Source organism: Phyllobates terribilis, unplaced genomic scaffold (assembly GCF_046119375.1).
Source record: "Phyllobates terribilis strain yellow unplaced genomic scaffold, ASM4611937v1 Scaffold_11__3_contigs__length_659146591, whole genome shotgun sequence".
Classification (NCBI taxonomy): Eukaryota; Metazoa; Chordata; class Amphibia; order Anura; family Dendrobatidae; genus Phyllobates; species Phyllobates terribilis.
In genome coordinates, this window is record NW_027362771.1 from 473,363,642 (window position 1) to 473,386,228 (window position 22,587).

At 42.3% G+C, this 22,587-nt stretch overlaps 1 protein-coding gene across 8 annotated transcripts in view; it reads left to right on the top strand.

The window, feature by feature from the left end:
- Nucleotides 1-22,587, top strand: part of CERS3 (ceramide synthase 3) — a 282,807-nt gene that overhangs the window by 256,959 nt on the left and 3,261 nt on the right. For all 8 annotated transcript variants that reach the window (XM_073653361.1, XM_073653363.1, XM_073653360.1 and 5 more), the window contains 6 exons: nucleotides 16,796-16,853; nucleotides 18,365-18,415; nucleotides 19,675-19,767; nucleotides 20,126-20,254; nucleotides 20,344-20,450; nucleotides 21,713-21,866. In XM_073653361.1, the coding sequence (XP_073509462.1) occupies nucleotides 16,796-16,853; nucleotides 18,365-18,415; nucleotides 19,675-19,767; nucleotides 20,126-20,254; nucleotides 20,344-20,450; nucleotides 21,713-21,866 (592 nt within the window). The remainder of the gene's footprint in view (nucleotides 1-16,795; nucleotides 16,854-18,364; nucleotides 18,416-19,674; nucleotides 19,768-20,125; nucleotides 20,255-20,343; nucleotides 20,451-21,712; nucleotides 21,867-22,587) is intronic.

Sequence of the window (22,587 nt, forward strand, 5' to 3'; positions counted from 1 at the left end):
TCAACATTGAAGAAACTGTTAGCGGTTTTTGAAAAACAGAAAGCCCAGCGTTTTCCGGTTGAGCCTACCTATGTACTTTTTACTATAAAGTATAGTGTGTCTTCAGAAGGGAAAACTCCTGAAGAACTGCCCACTCACTTCCCTAAACCACTTGGCATCTTTGGTAACCTGAAGTGATTAAAAGACGCTCAAAAGCCTGAACATGATCAGCGAGTCGTTATTACATTACAATGCATATGTTAATTCTTTTGAGCGTTTAGTTAGCGCTCTTTAAGGTGGGTCCTGGAGCAGGACCACCTGAACAAGATGTCGTGAGCACATGCCCTTGTAGTCCAGTGATACAGTAACTACTTTTTGCTATTGGAAACAGTCCACAAACTGGTCGACAGACAGTTCTAAGAGCGACGCTGAGCTCCTATAACGGGACCCCATCGTGGGTCAGTTTGTGCCTCCTACATCAGCACAGAAATACATTGTATGGACAGAGATTGAGTGTTTTTATTTTACCCACTCATGAACCGTTGTGACTCAGTGACTTGCATCGCTGAGTGCGATCTGAATATCGAATCAGACTCTAGAATGCAGCAATTTTTTTCCTCAGACAGACTATCTGAAGAAAAAATCGGACTTCTGCAAGGCCACATAGACTAACATTGGTTCGAGTGTGATCCTATATTTTGTCGGATCATACTCTAACTGATAATACAGTTGTCTCCTCGAGCTCTTAGTATAGACATGAAGGGGCTTCTGTCACAGGGATCAGCGATCCCACCAATCTCTACGATTTTCACCAGCTTTTAAGCCGTGCATAATGTCCGTGGATAGGTCCAAAAATGTAATTGCTGCCAAAGAAAATTCATCTGGTTTTTATTTTGCTGATGCTTAAGCTGATTGTTCTGAAAAGGATTCTGTCACTGTAGCTATCAGAGCATATACAGTACAGACCAAAAGTTTGGACACACCTTCTCATTTAAAGATTTTTTTCTGTATTTTCATGACTTTGAAAATTGTACATTCACACTGAAGGCATCAAAACTATGAATTAACACATGTGGAATTATATACTTAACAAAAAAGTGTGAAACAACTGAAAATATGTCTTATATTCTAGGTTCTTCAAAGTAGCCACCTTTTGCTTTGATGACTGCTTTGCACACTCTTGGTATTCTCTTGATGAGCTTCAAGAGGTAGTCACCGGAAATGGTTTTCACTTCACAGGTGTGCCCTGTCAGGTTTAATAAGTGGGATTTCTTGCCTTATAAATGGGGTTGGGACCATCAGTTGTGTTGTGCAGAAGTCAGGTGGATACACAGCTGATAGTCCTACTGAATACACTGTTAGCTGCTTTTTTCTTGCCATAATACAAATTCTAAGTAAAGAAAAACGAGTGGCCATCATTACTTTAAGAAATGAAGGTCAGTCAGTGCGAAAAATTGGGCAAACTTTGAATGTGTCCCCAAGTGCAGTTGCAAAAACCATCAAGCGCTACAAAGAAACTGGCTCACATGAGGACGGCCCCAGGAAAGGAAGACCAAGAGTCACCTCTGCTTCTGAGGATAAGTTTATCCGAGTCACCAGCCTCAGAAATCGCAGGTTAACAGCAGCTCAGATTAGAGACCAGGTCAATGCCACACAGAGTTCTAGCAGCAGACACATCTCTACAACAACTGTTAAGAGACTTTGTGCAGCAGGCCTTCCTGGTAAAATAGCTGCTAGGAAACCACTGCTAAGGACAGGCAACAAGCAGAAGAGACTTGTTTGGGCTAAAGAACACAAGGAATGGACATTAGACCAGTTGAAATCTGTGCTTTGATCTGATGAGTCCAAATTTGAGATCTTTGGTTCCAACCACCGTGTCTTTGTGGGACGCAGAAAAGGTGAACGGATGGACTCTACATGCCTGGTTCCCACCGTGAAGCATGGAGGAGGAGGTGTGATGGTGTGGGGGTGCTTTGCTGGTGACACTGTTGGGGATTTATTCAAAACTGAAGGCATACTGAATCAGCATGGCTACCACAGCATCTTGCAGCGGCATGCTATTCCATCCTGTTTGCTTTTAGTTGGACCATCATTTATTTTTCAGCAGGACCATGACCCTAAACACACCTCCAGGCTGTGTAAGGGCTATTTGACCAAGAGGGAGAGTAATGGGGTGCTACGCCAGATGACCTGACTTCCACAGTCACCAGACCTGAACCCAATCGAGATGGTTTGGGGTGAGCTGGACGGCAGAGTGAAGGCAAAAGGGCCAACAAGTGCTAAGCATCTCTGGGAACTCCTTCAAGATTGTTGGAAGACCACTTCCGGTGACTACCTCTTGAAGCTCATCAAGAGAATGCCAAGAGTGTGCAAAGCAGTCATCAAAGCAAAAGGTGACTACTTTGAAGAACCTAGAATATAAGACATATTTTCAGTTGTTTCACACTTTTTTGTTAAGTATATAATTCCACATGTGTTAATTCATAGTTTTGATGCCTTCAGTGTGAATGTACAATTTTCATAGTCATGAAAATACAGAAAAATCTTTAAATGAGAAGGTGTGTCCAAACTTTTGGTCTGTACTGTATTATTTGTCTTCATGTGATGAGATGACATTGCGGTGAGTTATCCTCTCGCCTGAGCAGTTCATCCCAGAGACACCAAGTATGAGCGCCACACCCTGCTGGCACTGCTGGCACCCGGCCTGTGAATCTGCACTGCTAACCACAAGTCACAATTGTAACTGCAAAGGAAACCCTTCATTGTCAGGATCTCCAAAAAGGGGCTTCACATAGGTAGAGGAACACGGCATGGGATTAACATTGGGTGCAGCATACATCACTTACTGGAAATAAATATGGAAGCTACCACTCATGAAGATAAGACCATAGCATATGTCCTATTAGAACATTGGTAAGAAGTGAAACATGTAACCAAAGAGAAAAAAGGGGGATGTGCCAGGAACAATGTACAACAATGTTTTTTAATAAAAACATACATTTTATTGAGTCAGTCAAAAAATATACATAAAGCAGCAATACAGTAAAAGCAAGAAACAGACACAGGCGACAAAGAAAGTTGATGGATGAGCTAATCACATAGAAGATTGCGTAAGTAAGTACATGTGTACATAGGTATACCAAAAGCAAATCACCATGAGGTAGATTTCATCGTAACACAAGAGAGCACATGTTGGTTCACCTAGACTGCTAAAGCCTATCTAGAGGGCCTTAAAGGGGTTGTCCGGTCAAAAGTGATAAGTCTGCAGTCACTCTGTGTGACTGCAGACTTATGAATTTCCCCAGCACAGGCACTGTGCGCTGCGGGGATTCGCCGGTATGAGACCAGGTAACGGAGGGTATGAATGTGTTATACATACCCCCACCAGTGAGCGTGGCCTCGCTCTCCATACACTTGTATTGAGTGAGGCTGTGCTTTCTAGTCGACGTGCCCACTGGCCGTCCACGTCACTAGACGGGGCATGGCGCTGAATGTCCGGGGTGTACAGTGTGTACGGCAAGTATTCAGACCCATTTAAATTTTTCACTGTTTCATTGCAGCCATTTGGTAAATTCTAAAAAGTACATTTTTTTTCTCATTAAAGTGCACTCTGCACCCCATCTTGACTGAAAAAAAACAGAAATGTAGACATTTTTGCCAGTTTATTAAAAAAGGAAAAACTGAAATATCACATGGTCATAAGTATTCAGACCCTTTGCTCAGTATTGAGTAGAAGCTCCTTTTTGGACTAGTACAGCCATGAGTCTTCTTGGGAATGATGCAACAAGTTTTTCACACCTGGATTTGGGGATCCTCTGCCATTCTTCCTTGCAGATCCTCTCCAGTTCCGTCAGGTTGGATGGTGAACGTTGGTGGACAGTCATTTTCAGGTCTCTCCAGAGATGCTCAATTGGGTTTAGGTCAGGGCTCTGGCTGGGCCAGTCAAGAATGGTCACAGAGTTGTTCTGAAGCAACTCCTTTGTTATTTTAGCTATGTGCTTAGGGCCATTGTCTTGTTGAAAGGTGAACCTTCGGCCAAGTCTGAGGTCCAGAGCACTCTGGAAGAGGTTTTCATTCAGGATATCTCTGTACTTGGCTGCATTCATGTTTCCTTCAATTGCAACCAGTCGTCCAGTCCCTGCAGCTGTAAAACACCCCCATTGCATGATGCTGCCACCACCATGTTTCACTGTTGGGATTGTATTGGGCAGGTGATGAGCAGTGCCTTGTTTTCTCCACACATACCGCTTAGAATTATCACCAAAAAGTTCTATCTTCATCTCATCAGACCAGAGAATCTTATTTCTCATAGTCTGGGAGTCCTTCATGTGTTTTTGAGCAAACTCTATGCAGTCTTTCATATATCTTGCACTGAGGAGAGGCTTCCATCGGGCCACTCTGCCATAAAGGCCCGACTGGTGGAGGGCTGCAGTGATAGTTGACTTTGTGGAACTTTCTCCCATCTCCCTACTGCATCTCTGGAGCTCAGCCACAGTGATCTTGGGGTTCTTCTTTACCTCTCTCACCAAGGTTCTTCTCCCACGATTGCTCAGTTTGGCTGGACGGCCAGGTCTAGGAAGACTTCTGGTGGTTCCAAACTTCTTCCATTTAAGGATTATGGAGACCACTGTGCTCTTAGGAACCTTGAGTAATGCAGAAATTCTTTTGTAACCTTGGTCAGATCTGTGCCTTGCCACAATTCTGTCTCTGAGCTCCTTGGGTAGTTCCTTTGAGCTCGTGATTCTCTGTCGGTCTGACATGCACTGTGAGCTGTGAGGTCTTATATAGACAGGTGTGTGCCTTTCCAAATCAAGTCCTATCAGTTTAATTAAACACAGCTGGACTCCAATGAAGGAGTAGAACCATCTCAAGGAGGATCACAAGGAAATGGACAGCATGTGACTTAAATATGAGTGTCTGAGCAAAGGGTCTGAACACTTATGACCATGTGATATTTCAGTTTTTTTCTTTTTTAATACATTTTGCAAAAATTTCTACATTTCTATTTTTTCCCAGTCAAGATGGGGTGCAGAGTGTACTTTAATGAGAAAAAAAATGAACTTTTTAGAATTTACCAAATGGCTGCAATGAAACAAAGTGAAAAATTTAAAGGGGTCTGAATACTTTCCGTACCCACTGTATGTATAACGTATACATATCCTCCAGTCCTGGGTCTCATACCAGCGAATCCTCGCAGCGCACAGTGCCTGCGTTGCGGAGATTCATAAGTCTGCAGTCACACAGAGTGACTGCAGACTTATCACTTTTGATTGGACAACCCCTTTAAGTATGGCAGCTGTTAGTAATGTATCACAATTACAAGTTCCCTGATGAAGCTGTGGTGAAAAGCGTTTCGGGTCTCTTGATGGGTGAGCTGATCACATTTAGGAGTATTGATCGTTTGTGTGAATACCATTTGCAACCCTTCCCCTTTTTTTTCTTGTTTTTATTCTCTGTTATGGATTACACACATTATTCCTCTTAAAGGGGATTCACCTGTAATTGTGATACATTACTAACAGCTGCCATACTTAAGGCCCTCTAGATAGGCTTTAGCAGTCTAGGTGAACCAACATGTGCTCTCTTGTGTTACGATGAAATCTACCTCACGGTGATTTACTTTTGGTATACCCATGTACACATGTACTTACTTACTCAATCTTCTATGTGATTAGCTCATCCACCAACTTTTTGTCGCCTGTGTCTGTTTCTTGCTTTTACTGTATTGCTGCTTTATGTATATTTTTTGACTGACTCAATAAAATGTATGGTTTTTTTTTATTACATGGTCGTTGGGATGTATGTTGGGGCCTCCACTAATGGGGAGAGACTCTTGCGCTGGAGTTCTTGGCTCGTCTGGCTAGGATGCAGCACCAGACATGAGCCGCTGGCCGCAGATTCTACCATTTTTATAGCTCTATCCTCTAATATTTGAACTTTTATAAGGAGGATGTCCAATTATATATTGCCCATTTTCCTCAGCATGCAATGTATAGAGGTCATATTATTATATTTTACATTTAGTATAGTAAAGAAGAAAACATTGTTTTGTCCACACCAGAAAAGTTATTCCTGCAATTTTTACATTACGCCGAGTATGTTTTGTGTAAAATGCTCTGTAATCTTCATTGTTCTGGGCTGACTTCTGTGTGTGTAATTAGACTTCTTCCGCTATGTATAATTGATGGGTCGGGGTCCACATAATTACAAGCCTCTCCATGATGTGGATTGCTTCTGTCTCCATGCACACCATATAATAAATGATGTGCTCTTGCATGTACGACCTCTTAGACGAGATACCCGGTGATTGTGTCCATAGGAGAGGCTCTATTTAGCTGGAAAGCTTTCCATTACACCAGCCAACATTAAGGGCCTCAGCTTTAATGTATTGTAATGAGAGGCAGCGTGAGGTCTCTGGGGGCCGTAATTACCCATCACCAGGGGAGCAGGCAGCCTTCATTTCTCAATTGGTTGCTGCTACTGCCAAGAGCCGCTCTAATCTCATTACAAGCACAATGGTCTCACAGGGGTTAAGTTCCTGCCTGGTAACGTTCCCCTTGTGAAATATTAAATGAGGGAATTAGAATATAAAGTGAGCGAGGATGGAAGTGGATGTGGGCATTATGTCACGATTGTGTGGCTGATCCTAGCGGCTGCGCTCGCCTTGTGCAATGTGTAACGTGTGCTGTCGTACACTCCCCGCACGGGCCCAGGAAAAGGTACTTTTTATTTTTTTTTTTACCTTTTATACTGGTTTATAATGCTGCCTTGTTTTCATGTGATTTTGTTTCTTGAGATGTGTATTCTATAATATACACTAAAAAACATTTACTCTCTGTGTGTAAATATAGTCAAATATAAGTAAAGCGGAAGTAGTTAGTTTGGTAATTATATACTTTTTTTTTACTATTACTTACTGATCTATTCGATTTTTTTAAATTTAGGATCTTCTATCAAAAAGTAACATGTGATAACGAATATGGCTGTCACCTTATAGAAGATAGCCAGTAGACATAACTTAACGACCAAACGTCCCTTGGATAGTTTGTGTTCAATAAAAAAATATAATATACTGTTAAAGACTAATACATGTCATGTCAATACCTATATAGTAGCACCCGCCATGATAATGAGGCCTAACCCTATCAGGTCTATCTATAGAATCCGATATGAGCTGTCAGACTGACCACTCAACATGTTTCATCATCATTCATCTGTCTGTAGCTTATGGCAAAGCTTTTCTTTGAAAATCAGCAGCACATATGTTTATGCCCAACAGAATCTTGGTGCCAAGTAAAGACATTCTCTGCAGCAGGGGTACACAACATTTTATGGTCCAATTGCCACACAGATCCAATCCCAAGGGCTTAAAAAAAATAATTAAAGGTGTATTTACATGAGTACATCGCCAGAACCACCACCAGTACATTAATACATCATCAGAACCAAGTCTTGAGTATTTGAGGAGGACTTGGAGACAGGGCTGTGGAGTTGGTAAGCCAAACCACCGACTGCGACTGACTCGGACTCCTCAATTTCCCTAACTTCTGACTCTGACTCCGACTCCACAGCCCTGCCTCATTACTGAGCATGTACATAATGTGCAGCACAGATTCATCTCAACTAAAAGCCTAGATCATTGGATCAGGAATAGAACAGACATTTATTGGACATTTCATAACTTTCCCAAATTTTTATGAAAATATTTACATCCCACACGGAACCACTGAACCCAATTTATTATATGTTGTTGGAGTCGGTCTGGTTTACACCAACTCCGACTGCACCAAAAATAGACACTTGACTCCTACTCCACGACTCCGACTTCACAGCCCTGCTTGGAGAGTTTCTGCTCCAAAAAGTCAGTGTGAACACATGCTAACTTAAACTGACTTTTTGAAGCAGAAACTTGTCAAATCCTCCTTCATAATTTCAAATCACATTTTGAGGATCGTAAGTGTTAACATAGCCATGAAGCACGTTATGGATTTCTACATGTGTACAAGATCAGAATTACCGTCGGTACATGGATGCAGCGCCAGAACTACCTTCGGTAGATGGATGTAGCGCTAGAACTACCGTCGGTACATGGATGTTGCGCCAGAACTACCGTCGGTACATGGATGCAGTGCCAGAACCAACGTGTGTACATGGTTGTAGCACCAGAACTACAATCAGTAGATGAATACAGCACCAGAAGTAGCAGAATTACTTTCCCTCCTCTGCATACTGCCCCCACGATGCTTTGCTTTCACATTAACATCGTATACAATAAAAGTCCCTAAAATCTGTGGCTCCATAATGTGCTTACCTTACCCATTTCGGCAGCAAGGTGACAGTTCCAACAAGGTGACGGCAGTGGCAGACGGCAGTGGCAGAAGGAGGTGGACTCAGCAGGGTGACAGTGGCATAAAGTGATGGGCACAGCAGGCTGACGGCCCCAATAGGGTGACAGTGGCAGCATAGAGACCTCCTCAGCTAAGTGAGAACCTCTGACCGGTTATGGATTGATACATGTGTACACAATCAGAACCACCGTCAGTACACGAATCTAACAGCCGAACCACAGTCTGTACATGAAAGCTGCACCAAGTTTAGTACAGTGATCAATTACAATGTCACGTCAGCCGCCTATACACGTGTATCTCATAAATCTGCAACTCCCAGTATGTATATAAAGAAGCACCCCTACTAAGTTTCTTTTATTAAATGTGTGTGTATGAGCATATAACGTAGTGTAGTTTATTAATATACTCCCCTACCGCCGCTTTCTCTGGTGTCCAGCACCGTTCTTCTCAGTGACGTCACCGCAATTACGACTAGCCGGCTCACTGTGCTATAGCCATGAGCTGGATGTCTCTTTTACAATGTAAGTCTAAAGAGCCTCGTTCTGACACTCCATAGGCTTACAATGTAAAAGCCACTTCCGGGTCACACAGCAATCCCATGCTGCTCCCTCTTACACCGCCCCATAATGTGCACACACAGCAACACTACATCTACCAACTTTTAACTCTTTGGCTGCACAATGCTGCAGTGTTCACCCTGGGTCATTGCTCATTATTACATATAACTTAATTTATGGACATCTATGGTTTGATTTCTTTGCCTGTGTGGATTGAGTTGTTACCTAAATCTGGTGAGAATTTCATGTCAATAGCACCTTTAGAAATATATTTTCTTATCAAATTGGTGACTTGTTCAATACTTATTTTACCCACTGTATACCCTATGTATTTGTAAAGAAGTATAAACTGGACATGCTCTGATGTAGGCAAAGGTCATTGTGAAGAATGGGGTAGGAAGTGAGCTGTAAGATCATTTACTGTGAATGGTGGATCCTGTGTTATCTACTATATATATATAGAGGTGTTACCTGTCATTGTAATCCAGCCTGTGACGATAAGGATACTGCTGAAAAGTCTTCTATAAAAATCAGGTAATATGAGTATAGTTTAAAGGGAACCTGTCATGTAAAATAATGCTATTAACCTGCAGGTTAATAGCGTTCTAAAGCCGTGCGGCCACCCCACTGAAAGCCCAGCTACCGGGAGGAAATGAACTTTATTCCTCCCAGCAGGCTGTCTGGCTTTCAGTCATAGAGGCATGTCCAGCACAGTTTTAGTCATCGCTCAGTACACTGTGAGTGGCGGCTGTAACCATGTCTCTGTACTAACTGACAGTCGGGTTTGTACTGATGCCCTGCAGAGCCGGCTGTCAGTGCCGGGGAGTGGTTACAGCCGCCACTCACAATGTACTGAGCGGTGTCTAAAGTTGTGCCGGCGGCGCCTCCACGACTGACAGCCAGAGGCTGACGAGAGATATCAAGTTAATTTCCTCATGGTAGCTGGGTTGGCAGTGGGGCGGCCGCACGGCTATAGAACCCTAGTTATTATTATTATTATTTATTTTTATAGCGCCATTTAATCCATGGCACTTTACATGTGATAGGGATATACAGTACATAGCAAAAACATTTACATAATCTTAACAAAACGAGTCAGCGACTGGTACAGGAGGAGAGAGGACCCTGCCCGCGAGGGCTCACAGTCTACAAGGGATGGGTGAGGATACAGTAGGCGGGGGTAGAGGAGGTCATGCAGTAATCAGGTGGGGCGGTGGTTACTGCAGGTTGTAGGCTTGCCGGAAGAGGTAGGCTTCCATGGTAGGCGAGAGTCTGATGTGTTGGGGTAGAGAGTTCCAGAGTAGGGGGGATGCGCGGGAGAAATCTTGTATGCGATTGTGGGAAGAGGAGATAAGAGGGGAGTAGAGAAGGAGATCTTGTGAGGATCGGAGGTTGCGTGCAGGTAAGTACGGGGAGACTAGATCACAGATGTATGGAGGAGACAGGTTGTGGATGGCTTTGTATGCCATGGTTAGGGTTTTGAACTAGAGTCTCTGGGAAATGGGGAGCCAGTGAAGGGATTGACAGAGGGGAGAGGTTGGGGAACAGTGGGGGGGACAGGTGGATTAGTCGAGCAGCAGAGTTTAGGATAGATTGGAGGGGCGCAAGAGTGTTGGAAGGGAGGCCACAGAGCAGGAGGTTGCAGTAGTCAAGGCGGAAGATGATGAGGGCATGCACTAGTGGTTTTTTGCAGAGTCTTTGCTGAGGAATGCACGGATCCGGAAGATATTTTTGATTTGGAGTCGGCAGGAAGTGGAAAGGGCTTGGATATGTGGTTTGAAGGAGAGATCAGAGTCCAGGGTTACCCCAAGGCAGTGAGCTTGTGGGACTGGGGAGAGTGAACAGCCATTGACGTTGATGGATAGGTCAGATGGGAGATATGAATGAGAGGGTGGAAAGATGATGAACTCTGTTTTATCCATGTTAAGTTTTAGAAATCTGGCAGAGAAGAAGGATGAGATGGCGGACAGACATTGTGGGATTTTGGTTAGTAGGGAGGAGATATCGGTCCAGAGAGGTAGAACTGTGTGTCATCAGCATAGAGGTGATACTGAAAGCCGTGAGACTCTATGAGCTGTCCCAGGCCAAAGGTGTAGATGGAGAAGAGCAGAGGTCCTAGAACTGAACCTTGGGGGACACCGACAGATAGGGGGCGAGATGAGGAGGTGGTGCGTGAGTAGGAGACGCTGAATGTCCTGTCTGTTAGGTATGAGGAGATCCAAGATAGGGCCAAGTCCGTGATGCTAAGAGATGAGAGAATCTGTAGTAAGAGGGAATGGTCGATTGTGTCGAAGGCAGATGACAGGTCCAGAAGAAGGAGGATGGAGTAGTGTCACTTGCATTTGGCGGTTAGTAGGTCGTTGGTGACTTTGGTAAGGGCAGTTTCAGTCGTGTGATGCGGTTGGAAGCCAGATTGTAGGCGGTCGAAGAGGGAGCAGGAGGAGAGGTGGGAGGACAGTTCAAGGTGGACATGTTGTTCTAGTAGTTTTCAGGCATAGGGGAGAAGTGATATGGGGCGGTAGCTAGTCAGGATGGGTCAAGGGAGGGCTTTTTGAGGATGGGTGTGATTGAGGCATGTTTGAAACATGAAGGGAAGACACCGGTTGTTAGTGACAGGTTGAAGAGGTGGGTTAGGGTTGGGATGAAGACTGTGGTAAGGTTAGGGATGAGGTGGGATGGGATTGGGTCAAGTTCGCAGGTGGTGAGGTGTGATTTGGAGAGTAAAGAGGAGACTTGACCTCTGTAATGGTGGAGAAGTGGGGTTTGGAGGAAGAAGGTTGAGTAGATATGAGGAGGGGTTGTGCAGACTTTAGGCAAAAGCTTTGTCTGATGGTGCCAATCTTCTGCTTGAAGAATGAGGCAAAGTCTTCGGCTGAGATGAGAGAAGAGGGAGGAGGCGCAGTGATGTTCTCGATGATCGTAATCATTAATTTTCTCTTTTCTTTTTCATTCGGTCCAGACTGCCATGACCACTTCTTCCACCCATAATTCGTCAATTCGTCCCGGTTTCTTGATTTTCTTGTGACGCAGGGAGAGGATTCTGCGGTCGCAGGCACGGCTCTTTGTTACAGGCTGAGGCCTACCACCGCATGGTCAAACTGCTCCTCCCCTTGGTGGCCTCAGCTGGTGCTCAGATGTTCAGCACACCACTCTTGGGTCAAGACTAGTAACCTCATATCTGCAAATTAATAGTGTTTTGGAACATGACAGGTTCCCTATAAGGCCAGGAGGTCTGTGTGAAAGTTGCAATATTTCAGCTTTTTGTTTAAATTTTCCATTTTACTATAAAACAGATTTTTAGAAAATTCAAAAATACATTTAACATAAAAATCTGATATCCACAATGGATCATTTTCTGATGACACATTCCTTTTAACCCCTTATTGACCTGCTAACTCCCTGTCCCTGGAGCTGATCCCGCATCTTAGCCAGCAGATGATGACTGTTATTCAGCCATCATTCGCTTCAGCTACAAGTGTAGCACTGCCTGCAGCTATTAACCTGTTAAATGCTGTTGTTGAGAGCACTGTTATAACCAGCCATCTCCCCTGTGACGCTTGCTATTAAGGTACTCCGACGAAGACCTGCCTGTGGCTGGCTTTCATAGAAGTATGGAAGAAATATAGGGTGTATAAGGCAATCTTCAAATGGATATCCTGTACAGACTACTCACATCTTGCGGTCCTCACACATAAGGAAGGGGCATGTCCTTTCAAAACGTCTCCTCCTGTGACACTATGTAATCTCGGCATGTCAGGTGGTTACCATTTATTTTCTTCAATAAAGTATCAGGACTCTGTCCGATAAAGGCTGCAAGATGTGAGTATTTGTAGATATGCACCCTATATTTCTTCTGTACATTGATTTGTTGGCTTCAGTGATAACCTGAAGCTGTATGTTAGTGTGCCTGCTATTTACGCTGTACACGTGTGTTTAAACTATAGAAAAGTTATGGCATTCAAAGGAGACTACGATTTTTCCTATATACAGCAAAAGCGTGGTATTGCTGTATATAACACAAGCGATCGCAGGTTCCCAAAGAAGAATACAAGATACAGTTCGTTACAGAATATAAAAAAAATGAGAAAAATTACTCCCTTTTTCCCCATTAAAAATAAAGGAATAAAAAACACACATGTGGTATCTCCACATCTGTAAAAGTCAGTTCTATCAAAATATAAAATTAATTAACCCGATCGGTAAACGTTGTAATGAAAAGAAGAAGTCAAAATGCCAGAATTGTGGTTTTTCAGCCTCGGTAACACTACAAAAAAATGCAACAAGAAGTGATCAAACATTTTATTTACCCCAAAATGGTATCCATAAAAACGTCCGCTCAGGATGCAAAAAAAAAAAGCCCTCACACAGCTCCATTGACCAAAAATTGAAAAGGTTACAGTTCTCAGAAAATGGCAACACAAGACTTTTTTTTTTTTTTTTTGTTTAATGAATTTTTTTATTTATTTTTTACCACTTTTTTTTTTTTTTTATTAATTTTGTATAATCGTATTTGTACTGACCTGGAGAATCATGTTGCGAGGTTATTTTCGCCTTCTAATAAACGGTGTAAAAACAAAATCCAAAAAAAAACAATTGCGGAATTACACTTTTTTTTACCCAATTTCATCGCTCTCTGACTTTTTTCCTGCTTTCCAGTACATTACTTGATAGAATTAAAAGGGTTGTCCAGTACTTTTAAAAATATGCCAATGTGTTTTAATGATAAATAGAAGCTTCATTCTCACCATGTGCTTTCCCAATGAATGGGGACAGGGAGCGCGCGGTGGATGCTGGGTGTGACGCGGGGAATAACCCCGTCCACAACCCAGAAGCCACCGGTGGAACACGGAAGAGGGACCCTTGGCTGCAGCCAGGGGTCACGTGCTGCCTGTGAGCAGCTACCAATAGCGCCGCTCACAGGCAGAAACAGCACCAGGAGGTAATTAGAAAGAAGCTTCTATTTATCATTAAAACACATTGGCATATTTTTAAAAGTACTGGACAACCCCTTTTAAGTCATTCAAAAATTCAAGCCATCCCACAAAAACAAGCCCTCCTAAGACCCCTGGCAAAAATGATGGAATCACCGGGCTCAGAGGATGTTCATTCAGTTGTTTAAAATGTTGTTGAAAAAAAGCAGATCACAGACATGGCACAAAACTAAAGTCATTTCAAATGGCAACTTTAGGGCTTTAAGAAACACTAAAAGAAATCAAGATTAAAAATGTGGCACTCAGTAAGGGTAATTTTTTTCAGACCAAGCAGAGGGAAAAAATTATGGAATCACTCAATTCTGAGGAAAAAATTATGAAATCATGAAAAACAAACACACAAAAGAATACTCCACTACATCACTAGTATTTTGTTGCACCACCTCTGGCTTTAATAACAGCTTTCATTCTGAGGCATGGACTAAGGCTGTGTGCCCACGTAGCGTTTTTCAAGCGTATATGCTGCGGAATTTCCGCAGCGTAAACGCTTGAAAAACGCATGTAGATCCGCACCCCATGGTCCCCAATGGCATTCCGCAATGTCAATGCCCATGCTGCGGATTTTTCCGCAGCGTATATGCTGCAGTCAAAAATCCGCAGCATGTTCATTAATTTTGCGGAAGCGCAGCGGAATCAATGTGCGGATGGTACCCAAGTCTGGAGGAGAGGAGACTCTCCTCCAGACCTGGGTACCAAAGAACCTGTAAAAAAAAGAATAAAATAAAGTTTATACTTATCTTATGATGTTTTCCCTCCGTCGCGCTGTTGTCTGAAGGACCTGCCACGTCATTGAGTCATGTGACCTACCACATGACTCAATGACGTCACCGCAGGTCCTGCACACAACAGCGTGAGCCGCTCAAGCCTCCGGACGGGGCAGAGAATGCATCAGAAGGTGAGTATAAAGTTTATTTTTTTATTTTTTACCATTCTGAACAAGTTGTCAAGCACTTTTCCAAGTGATGCTTGGAGAAGTGCTTGATAACCCGCATGCGGAAATGCATGCAAAGACGCCTCACAAACGCTTCTACCTGGCGGGAAAACCGCATGTAATATCCGCATGCGATTTTTCCCGCCAGGGAGAAGCGTAAAAAATATGCTTCAGGTCCGCAACGTGGGCACATAGCCTTAATGAGTGACAAACCGTACTCTTCATCAATCTGGCTCCAACTTTCTCTGATTGCTGTTGCCAGATCAGCTTTGCAGTTTGGAGCTTTGTCATGGACCATTTTCTTCAACGTCCACCAAAAATTTTCAATTGGATTGAGATCCGGACTATTTGCAGGCCATGACATTGACCTTGTGTGTCTTCTTTCTAGGAATGTTTTCACAGTTTTTGCTCTATGGCAGGATGCATTATCATCTTGAAAAATGATGTCATCATCCCCAAACATCCTTTCAATTGATGCGATAAGAAAACTGTCCAAAATATCAATGTAAACTTTGGCATTTATTGAAGATGTAATGACAGCCATCTCCCCAGTGCCTTTACCTGACCTGCAGCCCCATATCATCAATGACTGTGGAAATTTGCATATTCTCTTCATGCAGTGATCTTTATAAATCTCATTGGAACGGCACCAAACAAAAGTTCCAGCATCATCACCTTGCCCAATGCAGATTTGCGATTCATCACTGAATATGACTTTCATCCAGTCATCCACAGTCCACGATTGCTTTTCCTTAGCCCATTGTAACCTTGTTTTTTTCTGTTTAGGTGTTAATGATGGCTTATGTTTAGCTTTTCTGTATGTAAATCCCATTTCCTTTAGGCGGTTTCTTACAGTTCGGTCACAGACATTGACTCCTGTTTCCTTCCATTCTTTCCTCATTTGTTTTGTTGTGCATTTCCTGTTTTGGAGACATATTGCTTTAAGTTTACGGTCTTGACGCTCTGATGTCTTCCTTGGTCTACCAGTATGTTTGCCTTTAACAACCTTCCCATGTTGTTTGTATTTGGTCCAGATTTTAGACACAGCTGACTGTGAACAACCAACATCTTTTGCAACATTACGTGATGATTTACCTTTTAAGAGTTTGATAATCCTCTCCTTTGTTTCAATTGACATCTCTCATGTTGGAGCCATGATTCATGTCAGTCCACTTGATGCAACAGCTCTCCAAGGTGTGATCACTCCTTTTTAGATGCAGACTAGCGAGCAGATCTAATTTGATGCAGGTGTTAGTTTTGGAAATGAAAATTTACAAGGTGATTCCATAATTTTTTTCCTCAGAATTGAGTGATTCCATAATTTTTGTCCCTCTGCTTGGTCTGAAAAAAAATACCTTTACTGAGTACCACATTTTTTATCTTGATTTCTTTTAGTGTTTCTTAAAGCCCTTAAGTTGCCATTTGAAATGACTTTAGTTTTGTGCCATGTCTGTGATCTGCTTTTTTTTTTTTAACAACATTAAACAACTGAATGAACATCCTCCGAGCACGGTGATTTCATAATTTTTGCCAGGGGTTGTATGACTATATCAACGGAAAAAGAGCTTTATGGCTCTTGGAAAAAGGGGGGGAAATAATAAAAGCGCAAAAAAAACGGAAAATGGCTCTGTTGGGAAGAGGTTAAGGAAGAAGTTGCATGCGGCAGATTTGTTGCAGGAATTTTTGCAAACGTCAACTAAATGGGGCGTTCAGAAATCCAAGAATCCCACTCATATGAAAAGAGCTCCAGAGACGTCTGCAGTAGTTGTGTAGCATGTGAATTTACCCCAATATTTCATTGTAGAGCTGGTAAGTAATAGCGCTTTGTGCAGACAGTTTTGGCTAATAGTTCAGATAATGATCAGTAACCAGCGCTGCACATTGATTGTATACTGTATAGCCAGAGACGTTTTCTGTACTGCAGACATGGAGGGGTCGGTAGACAGCACTTGTACCCAGCTAACTCTTACACATCTGTTTCCTCTCCAGCTGGAGGTTCACCTTTTACTTGTGCGCCCTGATCGGAGGATTTGCTGTTCTTCATGATGTAAGTAGTTATTCATGCTTTGACCTCTGTAGATACCAATGCAGTAATGTTGAAGTAAACCATTGTGTCGCCTGTGTTCACGCCACGGTCACACACAGTGCATTTGTTGTGAATGTTCAATGGTAACTAAAAGAAAAGCAGCCGCTCTGACCATTTGAAAGCGGGAGTGCGCGCCTCTATGATCCAACAATCAGCCAATCTAGAGTGAGGCAGCACATCCCGAGAAGATAACCTTTTATTAGCCCATGAGACATTTCAACTCCAATGAGCTTTTCTCAATGTGACTGTTACTTTGCCTTTTTTTTTTTTTTTTAGATGTTTTTGAACCTAGTGTTAGCAACCTCATTCTTCACCAGAGAACCACACCGGACGCCTATGTTATCCCCTATCCATAGGATAGGTGATAAGACACCCGCCCATCAGCAACTTATCTCTGGGACTCGCACTGATCAGTAGATTGGGGAATTTTTGTCCCGAACAGGTAACTTTTATCCTCGTTAGAGAATGCCTCGGCAGGTTGGACGCCCGACCGTCTCTCCATTCATTCTTTATGGGGCTACTGGAAAAAGATGAGCACAGCGCTCAGCAGCTCCATGGTGAGTGAAAGGAGCAGCGGTTGGGCATGTGTACTTCCACTCCATTGTAACGGGGTTAAAAATACCCCATTCTGCCTTTCGGTGTAGGTCCCAGCAATTGAATCCAACTATGGGCAGGTGATTAACTTTTTTTTTTTTTATCAGACAACCTCTTTAAGTATAAACGTCTGCTCTGCTATGCAGGAGGAGAGATGACACGAGTAAATACATCCATCTTTGTCCCATCAGTTCTTTCACTTGGACAATAAGTTTTGCATTAGGTCTCGATGCAGACCACCATTCAATTTGCTTTCCATTCCAACTCTGGACAGGTACCCACACAGCCCTCACTGTTTAGTCAGTGGCTCTCAATGTCCATAAAGGGATTGTCCCACGAGCAAACTTTCTCACCTATCCACAGGATGATATGATTGTTATGGATCCAACCAGTGGGATCCCATAGATCCTGAGAATGAGGTTCCAAAGTCCTGTGTGTATGACGGGTTAGTGTGTATCCGTGTCATTTACTTCCATATGTCACATGTGTGACCACTGCTCCCATAGACAGGGAATGGAGTGCTGGTCGTAAAAGGTGCAACAACAAATATAAAGGGGAGCAGATAACAGAGTAATGGGTTACCCCATACATCCAGGCTCACAGGGGCTCCAGCTTTTGCTGTACATACTCTGTGCTTGCGTTTCGATTGAATAATTTTTATTGGTAATTGCGCTTACTGGACCATGTAGGAAATTAATGAATGTAACCTTAAGACAATGTTGGTTATCGGATTTTCTCCTCCAGTAGTGTGAGACTTTGGAGGACTGCAGTAATGTCACTTTCCCTACCAATACCCGGGTGTGCCAACTATTTAACAGAGAAATTCTTATATTGCTACAGTGGGTATATCGCTGTAATAAGATGTTTTTCTTTTGCAGAAACCTTGGTTTCATGACGTGTGGGAAGTATGGGTAGGATACCCAAAGCAGGTACAATAACTATTCAAAATGGACAGAGCCAAATTCTGATAGGAAATTGTTCTAATAGGAATTAATTGGTCCATTGGTCAGTATCTGTCATGTTCCAACTCCCTTCTATATTCTATTGGTTCCCTACTATTGGTAAACTGGCCAGAAATCATGGAGGATAATTGTTTTATGACAGTGCCGTTTAGTAGCTAGAATACTAATGATAAAAGATATACATTATTATAATAGCGAAGTCCAAATTCTGAAAAGTCAATTTTTGATTTGCCCACTCACTTGATGTCCTTAAAATCCGCTATAGATATAATCCATTAGGATTTGTCAGGGAACACCAGTGCACCTCGCATCACCCGACGAGCTGTGTCTAATGCATCCCATTTAGCCAACTATTACCTTCCATTGCGCTGATGAGGGGCAGAGTCCCTGAGACTGCTGTCTGCAGATGGATCTCTGATAGCTTTCTTCCTCTAGAGCTGAGCTAATTAGCATCGCTCATCTTGTGAATGAGAAGTATTAGTGTGGATTGTCTATTACACAGCATTGCTATATCCTTCTTGGCAATACTGATGGGCTCCACATAATGAACCTCCCAATTTCTTTTTAAGCTGGATCTCATGTAAAAATAAAAAAAACACACGTAAAGTTAAAATACACACTAAATGTGCTATGTGATCATAGTTCTATAGAAAATGTGATCTAAATGTTACTTTTTTTTTTTGTTTTACTCTAATTCCTATCTCGGAGGAAAAAATTAAAGGGAATATTCCCCATCTCCAATATCCTATCCCAATATTTAGTAGGTGTAATAATAATTATATTAGCAAATACTTCCAAATAGAAATGTAGTTTAGTTCTTCAGACTCGCTCTGTCGCTTACCCCATGTGCAGGGCATTGCAGTAGGTTTGGTATCCATGGTTACGACCACTAAGAGCTGTCTAACTAACGAACTGTCACCATATGACTGGTCATAACCATGGATACCTAAGCTACTGCAATGCCCTGCACATGGGGTAAGCAACATCTGCTAGAGAATCAGAAGAACTATACTAATTTCTAATTGGAGGTATTTGCTAATATTAGTAATATTACACCTACTACATATTGAGATAGGATCTTGGAGACAGGAATACATACCCTTTTAAGCAGTGTATGCCTGGATGATGTATTTCTGTTTCATTTTTTAAATTACAGATGCAGAAATTCAGCAGGTCTTACACATGTGAACATACAGTAACCTTATTCTGTGTTTCTTTTATTTTAGGAAGTTCTGGAGTCACAATACTGGTACTATGTCATGGAATTGGGCTTCTACTGGTCCCTGCTGTTTAGTGTTGCCTCTGATGTTAGACGGAAGGTAAGAGAGCCTTGTGTAACAGCATGAAACTTTTTTTATTTTTTATCAGGATTTTCTGATCATCCTTTCAGCTGGTCCTTTCTTTCGGTTGGATACAACCCTTCATGTGTTTTTATGTCCTGCCAAGCTACTGAAGACACAGGAAATCAAAACCTTTCTAAGGACTAAAGATGAAAATCCAGCAATGTCCCATGAATTTTTAAGGAAGCTGGAGGAAATTTGAGGATATCAGCTCTACATTTAATAATACCAGAGCAAAGCAATAATATCATAAACTTTCTATTTGACAGAATTCATTTTTTTTCAAACATTTGTATATTCGATTTCTGTTTTCTTGACTATTAGTTTCTTAATGCAGGACTTCATGGTACAAGTTGTTCACCACTTGGCCACCATTTTCCTATTGAACTTTTCATGGGGAGTCAAGTATATCCGAGTGGGAACACTGACCCTGCTGGTGCACGATGTCTCAGATGTTTTGCTAGAGGTAAAGTGAAGATGTTGATGGCAGCAGCTTTATATTTTTGTATAATTATCCTGGTTGATTAGAATCTCGTCTTTTATTTCTTTTTGAAGGCGGCTAAAATGTGCAGCTACGCTCAGTGGAGCAAGACTTGCAACATTCTCTTTGCCGTATTTGCAGTTGTTTTCGTCATCAGTCGGCTCATTGTCTTCCCATTCTGGTAAGTTCCCATCCTTGTATATATGTCATCTGATCGAAGTAAAAATTTTGATATTTATATTGGCTGGAATTTAGGAGTTTATGACATTATTGGATGGAGGCCGGTGAAGAGCCACAGATTTATTCTCGGTTCCATTTCTCATAAGAAGGAACAAAGAAAACATACAAAGGAAAGGTTTGGAAATGTTGTTCCTTGCACATAAAGTCTCAAAGGAAAAAGTTGAGAGGGTGTATGGATTTATGTATTGGTAATAACAAGTGAGAAGGTACACACTGCCACTGCAGTGCAATATAGTGATGGAAAGCTGCAGTTAATCTGATATACAGGAATTAACATCACACTGGCATACGGATTTGTTCTGGGGGGTAAAAGGCTGGTTTTCCTTAGAGGCATGTTTTGTACATTTATGGCATATCTACAGGGTGTGACATAATTGTATATTAGATGCAGATTTAGGTCTCATTTGTGTGATGTAACTCAAGAACTGGTCCCTGACGTGTCACTGACAGAGAAGTGGCTAAAATTCCCATTCATTTCTATGAGAATTTCGACCACTTTTTGATTGGAAGCAGCGGGCAACAGGGTCCCATTCTCAAGACAGATGTGGGACCCACATCTATTGGATATATCTTAAATGTATGAGATTCGATTACCCTTTATTGGAAACCAGTTGTCTTATTGGGAACAGTCCATGTGAAAAACATCTAGAAAAGAACTTTCCTGGAAAGAGAGAAACCTATCTCGCTGGCTACCAGCTATTGGAGGTAGCCTTCCAACGTCACGAAGGATTTTTGCCTCGATTCATTAAGACTGGCATCTCGCACTCCAGTCTTAATGAGGAGCGTGTAGGAATAAGATGCGCCAAATTCATTAAGAGGCTTAACAAATTCAGTGCATCAGTGGCGTGCACTTCCGTCTGCCTCGCTACAAATGTTACTCCAGTCAGGGACTACAGTAACATTTCTGGCATAATAAACATCGCCACTTTCTATGGATTTGTCAGCTCTTCACCCATTTTGGCAGAGCTGCTTGAAACTAGCGTGAAAATTGCAAAAAGTTGGAAAATTTTTGCACAACTTCTCATTGCGCAAAAACTTTGCAACTATTTGAAAGCCTTTCAGACCAGTTTGGTGTAAACACTTTGATGTAGTGAAAGTTCGATTTCCATTTTCCTTTGATTTTGTACAAAGGTGAAGTAGAGCCCGGCCTCGGAAAGCACAGCATTACTTGTATGAGATATAACTAACATGTCTGTTTTGCAGGATAATCTATGCAACGGTGGTGTATCCCCTGTACTACTGCCCGCGATTCTTCCTCTACTACTTCTTCAATATGGTTATGTTCATCCTCCAGTTCCTTCATATATACTGGGCTTACCTCATCTTTAGGATGGTGCGCAAAATGCTCTCAGGAAATGTAAGTTCTAATGATAACAACTAAGTCACTCTTTACAAGCGAGTATAGGAGGAGGCAGTGAGGCAAAATGACCCTTCATTCCTCCATACTAGGAAAGTGAAAAAAGCTTAAGGCCATGTTGTACTCTGGTCAGTTTGTGTGGTTCTTACATAGAGTATAATGTGAACAGAGGCTTCTCTTTTTGGATCCAGGTTCTGTTTTAGCTAGAACAGATGCATCAAGCTGCCCTATACGATCCTGGCATTGAGGTGTCTTCAGCCTGGTCGTCCTATGCAGCAGATATATGGCACACAATGTACATCATTGGCTTTGGAGTTTATAGGTATTTGCTTGATCACATTTCTACAATTTCCCAACAACATGGCCTCCTGTTTGTATTCCCACACTAAGGGTTTATGTACACTACTAATTTACAACTATAATAATCCCCTCAATTATAGAGCGTTGCCTGTAGAAGTGTATAGGAACCTACTGCACCCTCATTTCAGAAAATGGAAGTATTTTCTGTTGGAGAAAAAAAAAAGTGCAATGGTTCCTTTGGATACTATATGTCAGCAGTATTCTCCTTAAAACTGATTTCACACATCAGGCAATCACAGTCGAAGTACGGACTGCGGTGTGTGGACTGGCCACGAGTCTCCTGACCCGAACTGCACAGCCACATAGGCATATATGAGATTGTTGGGTCAGGAGACCCGCACTCAGTTTGGAGATTGCGGTC